This window comes from Bubalus bubalis, chromosome 2 (genome assembly GCF_019923935.1).
Source record: "Bubalus bubalis isolate 160015118507 breed Murrah chromosome 2, NDDB_SH_1, whole genome shotgun sequence".
In the NCBI taxonomy this organism is placed as follows: Eukaryota; Metazoa; Chordata; class Mammalia; order Artiodactyla; family Bovidae; genus Bubalus; species Bubalus bubalis.
In genome coordinates this window covers 166,002,882-166,023,974 of record NC_059158.1, presented here as the reverse complement: position 1 = coordinate 166,023,974, position 21,093 = coordinate 166,002,882, and the positions used below count along the sequence as shown (strand labels likewise).

The window sequence follows — 21,093 nt, the reverse complement described above, 5'->3', positions numbered from 1 at the left end:
TTTCTGATTTCTTGGCTCACAACCCCCTCCCCCAACCTCAAACCCGCATGTTCATCTCTCTGCCTCCGACGGCCCTGCCTCTGTCTTTCACTTTTAAGGACCTGTAAGAAGGCAATATTTCCTTTGGTATGGTGAAAAAAAAAAAAAAAATCACGCATCTTGAGCTTTCGACTAAAAGGACCGAAGCTCACTTTGTTGCTGTGTTACTAAGTCCTGTCCTCTGCGACCCCCTGGACTATAGCCACCAGGCTCCTCTGTCCATGGGCTTTCCCAGGCAAGAATACTGGAGTGGGTTGCCATTTCCTTCTCCAGGGGATCTTCCCGACCCAGGGATCGAACCCTGGTCTCCTGCATTTGCAGTCGGATTCTTTACCACTGAGCCACCTGGGAAGCCCCGCCAAGCCCACATACCACGTGCCTTATCTGTACATCAAGGGCTTCCTTGCACTCAAGTCACAAAGGACAGCGTCTGTGCACTTACTCTCTGCAGGTTCTTTAGAGCGGCGGCCGCTGGACGACTTCCTCAGCAGGCTGCGCCCCGAGGTAAAGAGGCTGGTTAACTCTTCCAAAGGACTCGTGGGGGTTCTGGACCGGGAGCCGCTCGGAGCCGAGCCGTAGGTATTGACCGCGGCGTTGACCATCTTGCTCCCGTCTGACAGCGGTCTGGGGGTGGAGTGAGGCACTGATGGCGAGCTCCTGGAGAGGCTGCCCGAATGCACGGCGTCGTAGGGTGGGGGCCTTTTGAGGCTGAGCGGGGTCAGGGACCTGCCCATGCTCACAGGCGATGGGGAAGCGGAGTGACTTTTGGGGTAGCCGTGCGGCGACTGCGTTCGGTACAGAGTGGAGGGCGGGGGAGGAGACGAGGAGAGCACGGAGGAGGTGGGAACTGGCCCCAGGGCTCCGGCCTGGTCTTTCTCCACTTTCGCGTGGCCGGAGGCATGCGATGGCAAGGAGGATGGAGAGGCCCCGGCCTGCTGTTTCATATAAGACACGTTTTCCAACACAGGAAGCTTGGTGACCTCCAGCGGGGTGAGCGGAGACTCATCCGAGTTGGGGGAGCACTGCACCGGGGCCGGGGGGAACACCAGCAGCGGGGGTCTATGAGACAGCAGGTTGGGAAAGGGCGGGGGTATGTCACAGAGCAAACCCTTTGGAGTACATGGCACTGAGGACTTGGCCAAGTCCAGGTCAGGCACCGTGGGAGTAGCACACTGCGAAGAACAGCTGTGATGGTCGAGGTCACATTTTGAGTCTTGGCCTAGATCGTCAAAAATGGGGTATTTCATTTCTTCGTAGACGGCCTCACTCTGGTCCTCATCGTCCTTCCGGAAGTCTCTGAGAATGTTCCCCACCATCTCAATGTACACGGGCTCCTCCTCCTCGGGGTCCCCTGCGGGGCTGCTGACCTGGCAGAGGGAGGAGTCCCGCGGGAGTGAGGTCCTCCTGGGTCCGTGCTTTTTGATATACGTTTCGTCAAAAGATGTGCTGAGCTGAGTGTTCGGGTTCCGTTTTGGTTTGGGAGGAGGAATCTTCTTTGAATATTCATCACTGTGGGGTCTTGGCTTGGTTGACACTAAAAGAAGAAAACAGTAAAACAGATGAGTACGATAGTAAAACTTTCAGATATGACTTGCAGGTGGCTTTCCTACTCTAATGAGAAGGAAATGTCAACCCACTCCAGTATTCTTGCCTGGAGAATCCCATGGATGGAGGAGCCTGGGGGGCTACAGTCTATGCGGTCACAAAGAGTCAGACACCCCTGAACCACTAACACTTTACTACTCTAAACTTATGAGGGAAGGGGTAACCTGAATCATTTCTAGATGGAGGCATAGACTAAAATTGCAACAGAAATCAAACATTTCAATATTTAGAAAAACATGATGTGAAAACCATAGTAATATTTATCTTCAAATTAATATTAATAATCCAACACTGATAAATGCATTAAGGCCAGAACTCTTCACCACTGTCTTAGAATTTCTAAATAGAAACTTTCATATGACACAAATTGGATAAAAACAATCACATATTTGATAAAAATCAACCTCTACCAATTAAGCAACAAAGAAACTTAAGGGAAAAAAAACAAAACAGTTTCTGTTAGAACAAATGGTTATAATAACACCATGGGGACTGTGCCCATTTAATGATATGGCTATTACACATGATCACATCTTGCTTTCATTTGGGATAAAAATGTTCCAGCCTGCTAGACTTAATCTCTGTCTTGGTTCAGACAAATAACTTTTATACAGATGGGGCTGATACATCAGGGGAAATTGATGTGAACATCTTATGAGGCTAGACAAGTTAATCTCCAAATCTCCAGGTAGTGTTGATTATGGTGTATTCTGTTTTTGTTCAGAAGGTCTCTCATGATATTCCAAATGCTGTCTTGGAATGAATTTATTGCCCTGACACATAAGAAGCCCCTAGAGAGTTTTACAAGAGAATAATCCAGAGAATGATGTGCAAGCTTCAAGAATAACTTCTGGAAACTCACAATAGATGTACATACAAGTATATTCCACAGCCTGCTGGAAGTCCTCCTTGCAATGGAGTATAAACTTCTGACTCCATCCAGGAGGGCCAAACAGGCAATGTGTCTGTGACTGCAAACAATTGTTTAGCATGCAGGGAAGGTACTGAAGTTTTGTTATTATCTCATTATTGCATTGTGCTGATACAGAATTATAATGATTATCATTTTTATCCAATGTGGCAGAATGTAGTTCATTGTGGTAAGTGATAGCATACAATGTAAGTTGACAGTTTAGTTTATAGGTATAAAACTATGAGAAAAGAACAGACTTCTCTATAATTTGCAGCTTGAAGGGAGAGGAGGTCTCAAGGCACAAAGCAGGAAATACCCCAAGTTTCCTTAGTTTTGTTTTTCAATTAGTATAACCTGTGATACAGAAAGTCTTCTAAAACTTACTATAGGAGAATCAAGTGCTTAAAGTTTATTTAGGTGGCTTCCCTAAACATCAATCATATCTTCTGAGAAAGAGAACCCATCACATACTCTAGCAGTGGCTATATTGCTCACTTCTTTTCTAGGTCATTCCTGCTTTCAAATATTCTGCTCCATTGTTCCCATGATGATTTTTTTCACTCATTACAATCAAACAGCTTGTTGAGGGAAGTTTCTTAATATTATGTATACTTTTCCTTTAACTTACAGTAGGAAAAAACTAGATGCCGTTTCCAGGGTGGGGTGATACAGCAGTAGAGCCTTTTCATGTCAAATAAGAAAAATCTAGGGACATAATGGGATGAAAACGACCCAGAAGATTCTTTAGGCAGGACCCAAAGTGACTAATAGTTCCTCTCTGTATCTCTTACTGGTAATAAATTTTTATTGGTTTTGAAATCTACCATGCATCTTCACTTTATATGGTTTAAGTAAATTATCAAATTATATACAAAAATCTGGGCCCAAATAAAGTAAAACCATAAATTAATGAATAAGATTGACTTTGAATTGGAAGGGACTTTGAAAGAGCCAAGACTTAAAAGTCCACCCAGACTATTCTGTAGCTTGTTTCTTGCCATCTTCCACCTCAGCTTGTCATCCTAGACTGCATAATTCACCCTCTAGGAATACTTGCCACTGAGTATTGAGTTATAGGAATTGAATGGTGTGGGAAGTAGCAAGTCATTCTGTAAATTGAGGGTTAATCTAAAGTTAGGAATGAATGTGTGTCCATGAAATGGATAACTTCATGATTTAAGAATTATCATACTTAGAATAAGACTTTCATTATTCTGATTCCTAAATTATAACTCACTGCTGGGTTTTTTTTCTTTTTTGACCTTCCTCTAAATTATAATACCAACATAGACTTGGGTAGTTGTGTGGAGAGAATTAACAGGACAAGCAGAACACAAGCATCTACTGAGCCCAAACCTAGGTAGAAACAGTGCATTGAGGGAAGACTGCAGCCCAGGATTCCCAGGAACATAGAGGTCAGGGTAGAGCTGAAAGTGACATGATATTCAGGAAAGTGGAAGCATCAGCCTCTTCCCTGGAACCAGCATCCCTCTTCCCACATAGATTAGAATGTGGCCTTTGGAACAGGCAAGACCAATGCTTGGGTTGCACTCAAAATATAAGCAAATGACACTAGTTTTGTTTGCCAAAATAAACAGAAAAAAATGAAATAAAATAAAGACCCACCATATCTATTAAATAATGGAAGAAAGAAAAAGATTCTATTCTATAACACAACATAGTTAGAATTAAGATAACTGTTCATTATTAGGGCTTCCCAGGTGGCTCAGTGATAAATGATCCACCTACCAATGCAGGAAATGTGGGTTTGATTCCTGGGTCAAAAGGTGCCCTGGAGAAGGCAATGGCAACTCACTCCAGTATTCTTGCCTGGCAAATCCCATGGACAGAGGAGCCTGGAGGACTGCACTTCATGGGGTCGCAAAAGAGTCAGACATGACTTAGCGACTAAAAAAGTTCATTGCGAAGAAATTTAGATAATTTATTTGTACTGTGAGGACAACTTTAATACCAAACCAAGTACAAATATTATCTGACAAGGGGAATTACATATGTGACTCTTGTGATGAATCTAAGGTAATCAAAATTGACAGTTGCTATGGACTGAACTGTGTCCCTGGCAAATTATTTTCTTGAAGTCCTAACATCCAATGTGATGTTATTGGAGGGAGATCCTTTGAGTGATAATTAGGTCATGAAGTCATGAGGGCTGGGTACTACTGATGGAAGAGATTAGTGACCTTATAAGAAGCATCACCAGAAAGCATTTTCATTGTCTCATTCTCTTCTCCATGTGAGGACATAGTGAAAAGATTGCCATCTGCTGGGCAGGAAAAGTATTCTCAGCAGAAACTATGTTAATACCTTGATCTTGGACTTCTGCCCTCAAGAACTATGAGAAAATAAATATCTGCTGTTTAAGCCACCTAGTCCGTGGAATTTTGTTATGTCAGCTTGAGATGACTTAGAACACAGAATACTGATTAAAACTAGATCTGATAGACAGAGTGCCTGGTGAATTATGGATGGAGGTTCATGACATTGTACAGAAGACAGGAAACAAGACCATCCCAAGAAAAAGAAATGCAAAAAAGCAAAATGGCTGTCTGGGGAGGCCTTACAAATAGCTGTGAAGAGAAGGGAAGCGAAAATCAAAGGAGAAAAGGAAAGATACACATTTGAATGCAGAGTTCCAAAGAATAGCAAGGAGAGATAAGAAAGCCTTCCTCAGTGATCAATGCAAAGAAATAGAGGGAAAAAATAGAATGGAAAAGACTAGAGACCTCTTCAAGAAAATTAGAGATACCAAGGGAACATTTCATGCAAAGATGGGCTTGATAAAGGACAGAAATGGTAGCGACCTAACAGAAGCAGAAGATATTAAGAAGAAGTGGCAAGAATACACAAAAGAACTGTACAAAAAAGATCTTCATGACCCAGATAGTCACAATGGTATGATCATTCTCCTAGAGCCAGACATCCTGGAATGTGAAGTCAAGTGGGCCTTAGGAAGCATCACTATGAACAAAGCTAGTGGAAGTAATGGAATTCAGGTTGAGCTATTTCAAATCCTAAAAGATGATGCTGTGAAAGTGTTGCACTCAATGCACAAGCACATTTGGAGAACTCTGCAGTGGCCACAGGACTGGAAAAGGTCAGTTTTCATTCCAATCCCAAAGAAAGACAATGCCAAAGAATGCTCAAACTACCGCACAGTTGCACTCATCTCACACACTAGTAAAGTGATGCTTAAAATTCTCCAAGCCAAGCTTCAGAAATACGTGAACCATGAACTTCCTGATGTTCAAGCTGGTTTTAGAAAAGGCAGAGGAAACAGGATCAAATTGCCAACATCCGCTGGATTATCGAAAAAGCAAGAGAGTTCCAGAAAACCATCTATTTCTGCTTTATTGACTATGCCAAAGCCTTTGACTGTGTGGATCACAATAAACTGTGGAAAATTCTGAAAGAAATGGGAATACCAGACCACCTGACCTGCCTCTGGAGAAACCTGTATGCAGGTCAGGAAGCAACAGTTATAACTGGACATGGAACAACAGACTGGTTCCAAATAGGAAAAGGAGTATGTCAAGGCTGTATATTGTCACCCTGCTTATTTAACTTAAATGCAGAGAACATCATGAGACACGCTGGGCTGGAAGAAGCACAAACTAGAATCACAATTGCCGGGAGAAATATCAATAACCTCAGATATGCAGATGACACCACCCTTATGGCAAAAAGTGAAGAAGAACTAAAAAGCCTCTTGATGAAAGTGAAAAAGGAGAGTGAAAAAGTTGGCTTAAAGCTCAACATTCAGAAAACTAAGGTCATGGCATCTGGTCCCATCACTTCATGGGAAATAGTTGGGAAAACAGTGGAAACAGTGTCAGACTTTATTTTTTGGGGCTCCAAAATCACTGCAGATGGTGACTGCAGCCATGAAATTAAAAGACTCTTACTCCTTGAAAGGAATGTTATGACCAACCTAGACAGCATATTCAAAAGCAGAGACATTCCTTTGTCAACAAAGGTCCATCTAGTCAAGGCTATGGTTTTTCCAGTGGTCATGTATGGATGTGAGAGTTGGACTATAAAGAAAGCTGAGCACCGAAGAATTGATGCTTTTGAACTGTGGTGTTGGAGAAGACTCTTGAGAGTCCCTTGGACTGCAAGGAGATCCAACCAGTCTATCCTAAAGGAGATCAGTCCCGGGTATTCATTGGAAGGACTGATGTTGTAACTGAAACTCCAATACTTTGGCCACCTGATGCGAAGAGCCGACTCATTTGAAAAGACCCTGATGCTAGGAAAGATTGAGGGCAGGAGGAGAAGGAGATGACCGAGGATGAGATGGTTGGATGGCATCACCGATTCAATGGACATGGGTTTGGGTGGACTTCCCGTGTTGGTGATGGACAGGGAGGCCTGACGTGCTGCAGTTCATGGGGTCGCAAAGAGTCATAGACGACTGAGCAACTGAATTGATTGATTGAATGAAACACCCTATAATGTTAACACTCAAGCACCCACTCTTTCATCTTCTGGTGGTGTAATACTTTAACAAGCTTTGTTACTTTAAGAATTAATATAGCTCTTTCCCAGTCTTTTGGGCTTCCCTCATAGCTCAGTTGGTATTATTTACCAATCTGCCTGCAATCCAGGAGACCCGGGCTCAATACCTGGGTCAGGAAGATCCCCTGGAGAAGGATATGGCTACCCACTCCAGTATTCTTGCCTGGAGAATTCTTTTGGATGTAATTTGCACCTTCCCTTCCCCGATACTCCTCAACCACTGAAGCCACGTTAGAGAGCATATTAATGCGGAATACAGAGATGTTGATCTAAGGTACCCACCCAGGAGCATCCTTCCCTGCCCACTGCCTGTTATTCTGGTTCTTTTCTCTCTGATAATCCAACCTCTGATTTATGCCAAGGCACATGTCATGCTATTTAATGAACCCACTTTCTAGATATTCTTTGTTTTCTGTTGTTGCTTCCTGTGGCATATAGACTCTCTGCTCCTCCACTGGGTTGGGTGTGTCCTCCTGCCCATCATCGAAAGCAATTCTCCAGCCATCCTTGTCCAGAGAATCCTTCATTATTTGGACAAGCTTCTTCCCTCCCCCTTTCCATGTATAGTGAAAAGAGCCTAAGGCAAGCAGATTCATATAATTCAAACCCACTTTATTTCCTGCTCCTCTTCCTTTGTTTGATTCAAATCAAGATGAGAGTATTGAGGATTATTTAGTGAGTAAAGCAATAAGTAAATTACAGCCAATCAGGATGAACAAACAGATTCATTGCTTCAATATCAGGAGAATTTTATTCCAGGCAATGTCTGGTTCCCATTACACATCCCCCTTGCAACCTCATGGTTCTCTCTGAAAAGTCAGAAGAGGGAATGATTTCATCTCTAATGAACTGATTTTTCTCTGCATTTGCAACTTATCACCTGGTTTCACCTTATTCCAAGTACTGAGTAAATAATTCATTGAGCAATGAAATTTTGTTTCAGCTGTCATATATGCTTTGTTTGTTTGCTTACCAAAAGAAGGAAAAGACTGAAATTTTTAGCAACATTGTCTCATGATTCATTCTAGTTTAACATCACTCTAGAGAACTAAAAATTAACTAAAAATTCATGTTTTAAAAATTATTTCTTTAAAAGGTGCTTAAAAATAGTTTTGTTCTATATACATAGATGATGAAATTCTACTAATAAATGATAATAAAATTTGCATTGCAGATTTCAACATTTAACCTAATTCAACCATAATAAAAAGGTGACTTTTACTGCACTTGAATGAACTGTAAATTATTTCTAATAAGACCAAAGATAGAAGCAGTAATCCCTGTTCAGCTCCAGAACACAAACTTTATGCTTAAAATAGTATAATGACAGTAGCATTGAATAAGCAGAAAGTGACATTTTTGAAGTGAAATATCTGTGCACAGAGATTATGTATGGCTTTCAGTCATGCCCAAATGATCTGTCTTTCACAGTTAATTTTGGAAATTCACCATGTCCCTTGTCAAACTATCCTGAAATATTTTTTCCTTATTAAAGAAAGAGTAATGAATAACCACACTTTAGTGTCTATGCATGTTCTTGATGCAAGAAGTGAGAAAAGAGACAACACAGGTGAGTATCTCCTCTGATGAAAAGTCCCTTTGATCACAGATTCCCAGAATTTGAAAGAGTCTTAGAGATTATCCAACCCAAACTTCATATACCACTGATGAAGAAATATAAATTCCTTATCAACTACTTAAAAAAATTTCAGTCGATTCAATCTTTTATACCTTTTAAAATGAAGGAAAGGAAAAAGGGAAAAAACCCTAAAATTCCTTATTTTGTATATGGCAAAAAGTATCACTTAGAAAGGTCGTCCTCATGCATGCTATAATGGCACTATTGTGTGGTTTCCTTAAAGAGGTATACTTAAATAGCTCTGGTTACAGAATTATATTTAAATAGGTCATTCAAACTGGGAAATGAGTGTCCAGTGAACAGAAGTTATGGCCAAATTACAAGATACTGAACTGGCTGATTCTAGAAGGTGAGAGACACATTTCCCACTTTCAGTAGAATTCTGCTCACAATAACTCTCTTTTCACAACTCAGAATTTCAGGAGTTTTAAGAATATTTTTATGTTCACAGTCACAACCCCCATAATAGAATCCACAAAATTGTTCTTTTCTTATTTTGTTTTATTTTTTTTTTTTTAATGAAGGTGTTTATAAAGGGATGGGAGTTACAAATACTCTTGGTTTGTTTACAGTAGGACCACAAAAGTGTGAAAATATACAAAAAGGATCAGATTTAGAATTGTAGTGTTTGTGCTATTTGTACCATCCTAGATCTGCCAACAATGAAAACACAAGACTCAGATCAAAGTTTGGATTGAAACAGTGTAAGACATGGAATTGGCTCACCACTATGGTCTTAAAGTTGAGTGGGACTGAGAGTCTTGGCTTAAATTAGATACAGGGCATTTCTTGTGAACAAGGAAAGATGACTCGGAGGGAAGATTTAAGAGCTCAGAGAGGATAATTACAGAACCCAAACTGGGGAGCAGAACTGGGCTCTAATCAATAAATTCTTCTGGAGACATCACTTTGCTGAAAAAGGTCCATCTAGTCAAAGCTATGGTTTTTCCAGTAGTCATGTATGAATGTGAGAGTTGGACCATAAAGAAGGCTGAGTGCCAAAGAATTGATGCTTTCAAATTGTGGAGTTGGAGAAGACTCTTGAGAATCCCCTGGACTGTAAGGATATCAAACCAGTCAATTCTAAAGGAAATCAACGCTGAATATTCATTGGAAGGACTGATACTGAAGCTGAAGCTCGAATACTTTCACCACCTGATGTAAGAGCCCACTCGTTGGAAATGATCCTGATGCTCAGAGAGATTGAAGGCAAAAGGAAAAGGAGGACAGCAAAGGATGAGAGCATCACTGATTCTATGGACATGAATTTGAGCAAACTCTGATAGTGGAGGAGAGAGGAGCCTGGCATGCTGCAGTCCACGGAGTCAAAGAGTAAGATATAACTTAGTGACTGAATAACAACGAGAATAGGAAGAACTGTACATATGTACACAACTGGATTCCCAAATTGCTATGACTTCTATGTTATAGCACTAGTCACTTAATTGCAGTGACTTCTATGTGCCTCCAATCCCTACTGTTCTGAACAAGACTGTACACTGTGGTTTTCCTGCTCCTGAACTGCCAGTCTGTGTCAAGTTTTGTAGGGCAGATAAACTGTACTTTTAATTCAAAGACCTCTGCATATGACAAATTGCACCCAAGGAACCATAAGGCCATGATCTAGATGATGAAATCCTGGATTGCAAGCTTATGGTATAATTCAGTGAAACTTCTGGTCAATATTTGATTATTAAAAACAATGGGACTAGAAGGCAAGTTGTGATAGATTGGCTTCTAAGAAAGCCACCCTCAATTCCTCCCCTCCTTGTATGTTTTCCATTTCTCAGTAAGTAATCTATGTCCTTCTCAAATCAAGGCAGGCCTTAACTTACCTTGATAAATATAATGTGGCAGAAGTGATAATGTGTCTTGAATTAAGAGAACTGACAGCTTTCACTGCCTGTATCTCAAAAGCCACTGTAAATTGCCATGTAAAATCTCTTAGACCAACATGCTGTGAAGAAACTCAACGCAAATATGTGAAGAGACCACCTGGAGAAGAAAGACCACCCAGGAGTGTGAGTGAAGCCTTGTTGGATCCTTCAACTCATCCTGACTGCCAGTTGAGTATGGCTAAATGAGAGACCCCAAACAATGAAACACAGAATAGAAGAACTATGCATAGAAGCCAGCTCAACTCATAGAATAAGTAAAAAATTGTTGGTGTTTTCAGCAACAGCATTTTGGGTTGGTTTATTGCACACATAGATAACTGAAAAAAAATCCTAAAATTGATTTCCTGTTTGTGTAGCTATCTCACAGAAAATGCTATTGTTATTTTCGTAGAAGTAGGGCACAGTGTGCACCCTGAGGAAACAGAAAGCATCCTTGAAGAATAGGGAAATTAAAGAAGTAAGATTGCTTTCTGAGTCTTACAAAGTCACCATGGGATGATTCAGAGAAGAGACATAAAAAGAGATTATATACTTTCTGGTCAAAAAGACTGGACTGAAATCAGAGTGTAGGTATCAACATATGTAAAGGAAAAACAACTAACAGGGCTCTTTTGAGCCACAGGGATTATCAAGCCAGGAAAGTCACAGAGCAAAAGATGGTGGCCTCTGCACCAATGGCTGGGGAACCTGGTACTCTGTTATCTCCCTGTTGTGGGGATGGGCCCAGCACACTGGTAAGAGTCTATAGCTACTACAATGTGATTCTTGTGAGTCATTCCTTCTCTGACTTCTGTTTCATCAAGAAACTTTTTAAGAAGAGTAATATCCAAAAGAGGAGAGTGAAAAAGTTGGCTTAAAGCTCAACATTCAGAAAACTAAGATCATGGCATCCGGTCCCATCACTTCATGGCAAATAGATGGGGAAACAGTGGAAATAGTGGCTGACTTTATTTGTCTGGGCTCTAAAATCACTGCAGATGGTGATTGCAGCCATGAAATTAAAAGACGCTTACTCCTTGGAAGGAAAGTTATGACCAACCTAGACAGCATATTCAAAAGCAGAGACATTATTTTGTCAACAAAGGTCTGTCTAGTCAAGGCTATGGTTTTTCCAGTAGTCACGTATGGATGTGAGAGTTGGACTATAAAGAAGGCTGAGTGCGGAAGAATTGATGTTTTTGAACTGTGGTGTTGGAGAAGACTCTTGAGAGTTCCTTCGACTGCAAGGACAATGGCACCCCACTCCAGTACTCTTGCCTGGAAAATCCCATGGACAGAGGAGCCTGGTAGGCTGCGGTCTATGGGTTCGCTAAGAGTCGCACACGACTGAGCGACTTCACTTTCACTTTTCACTTTCATGCATTGGAGAAGGCAATGGCAACCCACTCCAGTGTTCTTGCCTGGAGAATCCCAGGGATGGGGGAGCCTGGTGGGCTGCTGTCTCTGGGGTCGCACAGAGTCGGACACGACTGAAGCGACTTAGCAGCACACTGCTATGGTCTGAATGTTTGTGTCCCTTCACTCCCCACCCAACAAATTCACAAGACAGAATCTTAACATTTCATGTTACAGTGTTAGAAGATGGGCCTTGGGAGAAATTAGTTTATGAGTGTGGCACCCTCGTGAAGGGGATTAAAGATCATAGGAAAGTGACCCCACAGAGCTCACTGGCCTCTTTTGCTATGTGGGCGTGCTGAATAGGTCAGCAGTATGCAGCCTGGAACCAGATCATGCACTTACAGCCTCTAGAACCGTGAAACTAGTTTCTGTTGTTCATAGGTCTGCGATATTTTGTTACAGAAGCCTAAAGAGAGACATGTACCAACACTTTTGAGCTTAGCTACTATTAAAAAGCAGAGACTTTACTTTGTCATTAAAGGTCCATCTAGTCAAGGCTCTCTGTTTTCCAGTAGTCATGTATGAATGTGAGAGTTGGACTATAAAGAAAGCTGAGCAGCAAAGAATTGATGCTTTTGAACTGTGGTGTTGGAGAAGACTCAGAGTCCCTTGTACTGCAAGGAGATCCAACCAGTCCATCCTAAAGGAGATCAGTCCTGGGTGTTCATTGGAAGGACTGATGTTGAAGCTGAAACTCCAATACTTTGGCCACCTGATGCGAAGAGTCGACTCACTGGAAAAGACCCTGATGCTGGAAAAGATTGAGGGCAGGAGGAGAAGGGGAGGACAAAGGATGAGATGGTTGGATGGCATCACCAACTCAATGGACATGAGTTTGGGTAAACACGGGAGTTGGTGATGGACAGGGAGGCCTGGCATGCCTGCAGTTCATGGGGTTGCAAAGAGTCAAACACGACCGAGCAACTGAACTGAACTGAACTGAACTTTGACATCTTGGTTATTAGACCTTTAATGATGGATTTTCTGAGTTTATGGATTAAAGGGCAGTACTTTACCAGGGTTAGCTTCCTAGGTGGCACTAGTGGTAAAGAACCCATCTGCCAATGCAGGAGATGTAAGAGACTCGGGTTCGATCCCTGGGTTAGGAAGATCCCCTGGAGGAGGGCATGGCAACCCACTCCAATATTCTTGCTTGCAGAATCCCATGGACAGAGGAGCCTGGTGGGCTATAGTCCTTAGAGTCATAAAAAGTTGGACACGCCTGAAGAGACTCAGCACACACGTACACACTTTAACAGGGAAATTCATCACAGTAACATAATTGCATTGGAATTTGTTCAGAGAGCCAGCCAGCATTCCTAAGGAGACACAACCTTCTATTTATAATAAAAGTGAAAGTGAAAGTCATTCGGTCATGTCCGACACTGCCATCTATGGACTGTAGCCCACCATGCTCCTCTGTCCATGGAATTCTCCAGGCAAGAATACTGGAGTGGGTTGCTATTTCCTCTATTTATAGTATTTATCACAAATATCCAGTTTGATATTTCCATTACCGATTGTAATAGTCCTAAATAAAATCTGTTTTTACCATTTACTGTCCAGTCCTGTTTTCTATTTGATATCCTTGAACTATGCGCAGCTGGCTCCTTCCTGTGTGTGCATGCTAAATGGCTTCAGACATGTTCAACTCTTTGCAATCTTATGGACTGTGGCTCTCCAGGCTCCCCTCTCCACGGGATTCTCTAGGCAAGAATACTGGAGTGGGTTTGCCATGCCCTCCTCCAGGAGATTTTCCTGATCCAGGAATTGAACCCACATTTCATGCCTCCTGCATTGACAGGCAAATTCTTTATCATTAGCACCATCCGGGAAGCCCAGCTTCTTCCTAGCACTCAGCGAAAAAAAGTCACTTCTTCAGAGAAGTCTTCTATAACCATCCAATCAGTACTTATCACACTGGATATTTCTCTTGTTTGCTTCTCAGTTATTTTACTCTGTAAGCATAATGATTTAAAATTTTCAGTTCTCTTTCTCATATATTCCTTCGGGTATTTATCATTCTTTCCTCCATTTTTAATCTTTTTTTTTTTTAATAAAAGTTGACCTCCTTAGAGATTTTAGGCATACTTAACCTTAAAGACTAGTTTTATTTAAAAAAAAAAAAAGAACCTGAACAAAACTCTGTGCCTATATTACTACAGGTTCCCCAAACCAAAATCTTTCTTGGTTTTATCTGTGCTACATATTAACTTCCACCCAGTGCTCAACCAAATGATACTTAGGAAGTCCAAGTCATAGAAAGTAACACATATATTTAAAACTTAATATAGCTGAGTTATTAAACCACTTGTTATAGCTCTTTATCCTTTTGCCCAAATATTTTAGCAATCTTTACAAGTTCATGGTAGCTATCAGTTGCAACATCACTACCTGTGGAGTAAGGAAGTAAGCAAATAAGTTAATTTCCTGAGTCTTGAGCAAAAAAAAGAAAAATGTGACAACAAAAAATGAGCCATGGAAAATGCATGATGCTGAAGATCCAACAGAAGCTCAGTTAATTTAGATTCAACCCAGGAGGATACTATGTTAAAGAAAAGTAAGATGGGAGAAAAATCCGATTAACAGAACATTTTCCCCTGTCCCTTGGGCAGCCAACTTTGTAGAAGCCGATTCCCTGCAGTTCCATAGATACAGTCTACTAGGATTATCCTTTGTAAATCTGTCCTGGTTGAGATATAAAGATAGAAATGTTTGTGATCTTTTAAAGTATCTGAGATCACAGAGGAAGCAGCATGAAATTACAGAACCATAAAACATTTCATTCAATTTCACTGAAGTTGATGTGTTGATGTGTGTAACATCTGTAATAAAAGTATAGGAATAATATAAAGAAGGGGAAGGAGAAAGGGGAGGAAGAGGAGGAGGAGGCTATCGTGTATCAAATGTATTTTTTTGGTAATAGGCAATGTGCTTTTGGGAGACAAGTTTATTTAATCCCCACAACATCACTGGGAGGTAATGCTATTATAAAACCCATTTTATGGGCACTGAAATTACATTATAGAGAAAATAAATTACTTGACCAAGTGGTAGAAACTTGCTTTGAACCCAGTGATCTGACTCTAGGTGCCATACTGTCAAATAATAATTTGCCTTTATATATGATGATGCATTTTTTTTTACAAATATTTTAAGGAGTTTTAAATAGGAGTTTTAAACAATTTTTAAAAAACATTAACAATACTCTTTCATGAGTAAGATTAGCCTAAACTACAAATCCAATTTAGTAGCTGTGTAACCTTGGAAAAGTCAACTCTAAATTCTTTAAGCCTCATTGAACTCAACTGTTAAGTGACTATAATGATGTTTGTTTGCAGGATGTTGTGAGAGTTTAAAAAGACACTGTACTGAAGTGTTTAGCATACTGCCCGGGCCACAGGAAGGGCTTAAAAAGTAAAGCCGATATCATTATCCATTATTTTCAGTATTCATAAAAAATGTCTCTATGTTGGAAGATATGTAATGAGACTGTATGCTTTCACGCATACTTCACATTTATTTAGCACTGAGCTATAAAAATTAATGGCACCAATGCCAGCAAGCCTACCAGTTCTGGGAAATTGTAAAATGAATGATTGCCTAAATAAATATAGATTTTATGTTCATTGAACTATGAGATCAATATTTCAGTTTCCTTCAGTATTAGAGTTATATCTTATGTATAGCCACATAATTGAAGTGAATTTATTTGAGAAGATGTAATCCTTCCTTTAGAGATATATAGTTTTGGAATTTTTTGGATATTATCATTTCAATGTTGGCACTCTTAGTTTCTTTCAAGCTTAACAGCTTAATTTTTTTTAAAAAGATGATTTTTCTTGAGTGGGTTTTAATTTAAAAATGCAATTAAAAATCAAAACAGAAGAGAAAATGTGGATGGAAGTCACAGCATACATGAAGCAATGCAGAAAATTCAACAGATTAATACTTTCTTACTCAAATTCTCCTTTTTCCAAACCACAGAGATACTCTCTAGGTTCTGCAAAATGACATTGGGAACAGCTTTTTGTGCTTCAAATTTAAGAAGAGTGTGGACTAGATTCTAAAAATGAAAAAGAATATTTCCAAAAGATGAAGTGGCTCATCTCAAGAACATCTTATTGCTTTATGCTCTATGCATTTAATGAGCATGTAGATTGCGTAATATTTATGTAATTAAGTTTGGGATATTATAGGTACTTCTTTATCCCTGTACAGGCTTCCCTGGTGGCTCGGCTGGTAAAGAATCCTCCTGCAACGCAGGAGACCTGGGTTTGATCCCTGGGTTGGGAAGATCCTCTGGAGAAGGGAAAGGCTACCCACTCCAGTATTCTGGCCTGGAGAATTCCATGGACTGTATAGTCCATGGGGTCACAAAGAGTCGGACATGACTGAGCGACTTTCACTTATCCCTGTGTAGTCTACTCTCCATTTTTGCAGATGAGGACTGGAAAAGTGAAATGATTTCTTTTTGTTTGTGCACAACATTTGTTTGATCCTGATGATTCTATCATTCTTCTTTAGCAAGCCCTTTGAATAAGGTCCATATTTATCTTTCTAGAAATTCAAATGAGGAAAATGGTTCCATTGGGGACTCAGTGGCATGACCCAGGCCACATGCTCATTGACCAGGAGGAACAGATACTGGTCTATTTTGGTTCTGAATTCTTAAGGATCACTGAAAACACAGCACAAACTGAAGCAGCATTGGTCAATGGGAGAATGTAAGCCTTGACTTTTGGACCTGAGGCCTCAGATCAGTTTTGCCTCTTATTTCTCCTTTAATTTGGCAGTTCTGTTTAACCCACAGTAACTTCAGAGCTGGGGCTCCATAGGCAGGCAAATAGTGGGCCATAGGAAGTAACATTGCAGAGGAGACCACAGTCTTTCTCACCTTGAATGAATTCATGGGCTACATGTGAATCTAGCCTTTTATTGTTCAAACAGTATGACAACTGTGGATTCAGTTTTAGATTTTGATTTGCTTTTTTTCTTTACAATAAAGTCATCAAGTTGATATGAATTCTGAACCTACAATGTGAGAAAAAAAAAAAAAAAGAGAGGGAGACATGATGGTTTGCCCAGTCTGTATTATTCTTAGATTACAGTCCTCAGATTTTTCCATGAGAGTCTTTCCTATATTCAAGTCACAACTTAGACATCTAACTTAAACCTCAGCTTGTAATTTTAATCTACAAATTAAACTTCAACTCATAGTTGTTTTGCACAATAATAATGGGAATCTAAAGAAATGCTCTTAGTCTCAAAGTGTACTTTCAAACTCAAAATTGAATTTCTATGTGTGTGCGTACACATGTATATGTGTGCACATATATACCTGCATATATATAAGTGTATGTAGCATATTATCATATATACATTTTTGAGTCTATCTATTCCCTATACACCCAGAAATGCCCTGCTTTGTGATAATGAAAATGCCTGATCAGATCCTTTACATATACAGTTGTAACTACAATAATCAATTAGCTCTGACTATGCCATGAGCCCGTTCCCCAACCCTTGCTCAAAATCTGTCAATGACTCCTCATAATCATTGTAATAAATAAGATCTTCCACCATGTGGCTCAAATCTCTTGCTCCAACCACATCTTGCAGTGCCCATCCCTTTGAGAGCTTGCTTCAGCCAGAGGCTTCTCTTTCAGTGATTCAGATCAAGAAAATGAGTCTCCATCAAGGACTTCCTAGAGTCAGAATGCCCTTCCCAGCACCCTGCCCCACCTCACCACCCCTTACTTCAAATCTTAGTGTAATTTTCACTCAGGAACCTCTTTCAGGGAAATTCAATCTAAAAATAACCTCCCCTGGAACTCTTCTCTTTTTTGTGTCCTCATTTCTAGGTGCATGCCTATTTGAATTATCTAATTGATTGTTTCATATCTTCTTTCTCCCCTAGGTAGGAAAATTATGTTTGCCTTCCTCACCTCTGAAGCCCCAGATCCAAGCACAAAGCACAGTGCAAGTTTTAGAATAAAATTAAATTTTTTGCAAAGTTACAAAGAGATGGATGTAAAATTTCATAGTGCTCATAGAGATGCAGATGTAGAGAATGTCCTTGTGAATGCAGCGTGCGGAGGAGAGGGTGGGATAAACTGAGAGAGTAGAAATGACATATACGCACTACCATGTGTAAGACAAGAAGCTGCTGTATAACACAGGGACCTCGGCTTGGTGCTCTGTAACGACCCAGAGGGGTGAGACGGGGGATGGGTGGGAGGCTCAAGAAGGATGGAATACATTTATACTTATGGCTGATTCACGACGTTACACAGCAAAAACCAATACAACATTGCAAAGCAATTATCCTCCAATTAAAAATAAATTAAAAAAAAAATCTAGGCTTTACCCTCACCCTCTCCCAACTCCTAAGAAAAAGATGCTACTCTCCCCACCCCAGGCTATTATGTCCATTTCACTTTACTTTTTCTTGTATGTCCTTGTAACTTTATACATAGAAATCTTTAATTAAAGAACAAAAAACTATTTTATATTTATTTCACTTCAAAAATACTTTGCAATGAAGCAGATAAATGGGTAGACCTTGTTTCATCATCAGATATCCGTGATCCATGTAGAAAGAACTAATCATATATTAATTATATTAATCATATATTAACTAATCATAATCATAGTATGCTGCCCATGTGTGCTCAGTCACGTCTGACTCTGCGACTCCATAGACTGTAGCCCACCAGGCTCCTCTATCTATGGGTTTCTCCAGCCAAGAATACTGGAGTGGGTTGCCATTTCCTATTCCAGGGGATCTTCTCGACCCAGAGATCAAACACACATATCTTGCATCTCCTGTATTGGCAGGTGGATTATTTACCACTGAGCCACCTGGGAAGCCAATCATAGTATGAGAACCAGCAAAAACTATTACAACTAAAACAGGAGAAGCGATGTGGTGCACGTTTATCCAAACTAAGATGGTGGTTTAGGTAGAGATAAGACCATTACACAGGAGCTCAATGCTGGGGATACGCAAGTGAGGAGATCAAATGAGGAGAAGTCGATCTTAACAGGAACAAGGTTTGGGGTCATGTCCTGGGTCACTCAGCAGGTACAAGCTATACAGAACACGCACACAGGGTAGTTGAGAACAGTGCCGCCTCTTCCATTTCCTGGACTCTGAATGTTCTCAAGTAAATTTGCTCCTGTGATGCTTTTCAAATAGCACAAAGACCCAAACAGGGAAGACAAACTGTTCCCAGCCAATAGGAATGTCGGTGTTACCTTGGAGATAAGGATCCTTTGCAATCAAACCCATGTCCCAAAAACCTCTGACAATCACCCTAAAGCACACAGCACTTAGACCAGAGCATAAGAGCTTTCCAGTGGTGTATGTTGGCAAGCTACTTGAAACAATAACTGAAATTCCGGAGTCACAGAGATAATTGAGATATTGGACACATATGGCAAATGCCCTTAGAATGAGCAGGAAGCCACATGCCCTGGATTTCTCAGATTGTTCTCTGTATTTCTGTGAACAGATTCAAAGAAGAATCATTTTCCTCCTTTATGTATCATTTGTCACCCACCCACACAAAGCCATAGCAGAAACTGTTCTTTCCCCCAGTGAATGTACCATTTAAAGGGGAAACAAAAACATATAATTTCTAAGTATTTACCAGCAAGTGAGACTCACAACTGACAAAAGAAGTAGCAAAAGCACCCGTAATCCAAACTGCTGTGCCCACTCTTTCCTGCCCCACCCTGTCTTCCAGGTCTTGAAGATTTCTAGTGAGCTTTTCATAACATTCTAATCTTTTCACTATGGTCCAGTTAGGCCCAGAACATTTCAAATGCAGGAAGCCAGACATTAATTATTCCTTTTGCACTATTATGTTCACTGCCATGAATGTGGTAAAAGCCTGTTCCAGACAGAGAGCTGAGTGAAAAGAAACAGATGAAAAAAATGGGGTCCCCAGTCCTTTGGGGGTGGGTGAGCAGATGACTTAATATTTAATTTCTAAACATGTTTCCAAGGTGGCTCAGTGGTAAAGAATCTGCCTTCCAATGCAGGAAACGCAAGAGACTCTGGTTCAATAGATCCTTGGGTCCAGAAGATTCCCTGGAGTAGGAAATAGCAACTCACTCCAGTATTCTTGCCTGGAGAATTACATGGACAGAGGAGCCTGGAATACTACAGTCCACGGGGTCGCAGAGTCAGACATGGCTGAGCACACGGCACAGTAACTTAATGCGTGCAACAGTAAAATGATGTGTGAAGGCTACTAAATGAAAAATATTGTTTTATTAAAAATAAACTGATCTCTATATTGCAGCTGTATGGGTGAATTATTCCCTGGTGGTTATTCCCAGTGGCTCAGCAGTGAAGAAGCCACCTGCCAATGCAGGAGATGCAGGTTTGATACCTGGGCCAGGAAGATCCCCTGGAGAAGGAAATGGCAACCCACTGCAGTATGCTTGTTTGGAAAATTCCATGGGCAGAGGACCCTGGTGGTTTGCAGTCCATGGGGTTACAACACAGTCAGACACAACTTAGGGGATAAACAACAACCACAAGGTGAACTCTTACTGAGCTCTAATGCCATCTCCCTCACCCACGATAGCCTTATCATAATAAACCACAATTGCCTCTATGACTGCAGATAAAAAGATGTAAATATTCATAGTTCTCATTCATTCTAAACACTTGTTATTAATTTCAATTCAAAGATATTTGGCAATGAAGTAGATAAGCAGGTAACCTTGTCTCATCATCAGACATCTTATCTGTGACCCATGTAGAAGGAACTAATAGTATGAAGAGCAGCAAAAAAAGTCACGATTGGAATAGGACAAGAGATGTGGCCCAAGTTTATCCAAACTAAGACGGTAGTTTAGGAGGAGGTAAGACAAAGGTCCATATAGTTAAGGCTATGATCTTCCCAGTAGTCACACATGGTTGTGAGAGCTGGACTGTAAAGAAGGCAGAATGTCAAAGAATTGATGCTTTTGAACTGTGGTGCTGGAGAAGACTCATGAAAGTCCCTTGGACAGCAAGAAAATCAAACCAGTCAATCTTAAGGGAGATC

At 40.6% G+C, this 21,093-nt stretch overlaps 1 protein-coding gene across 1 annotated transcript in view; it reads right to left on the bottom strand.

Moving 5' to 3' along the window:
- Nucleotides 1-21,093, bottom strand: part of NYAP2 (neuronal tyrosine-phosphorylated phosphoinositide-3-kinase adaptor 2) — a 126,483-nt gene that overhangs the window by 66,799 nt on the left and 38,591 nt on the right. The window contains exon 2 of the mRNA XM_044925309.1: nucleotides 482-1,573. Coding sequence (XP_044781244.1) covers nucleotides 482-1,573 — 1,092 coding nt within the window. The remainder of the gene's footprint in view (nucleotides 1-481; nucleotides 1,574-21,093) is intronic.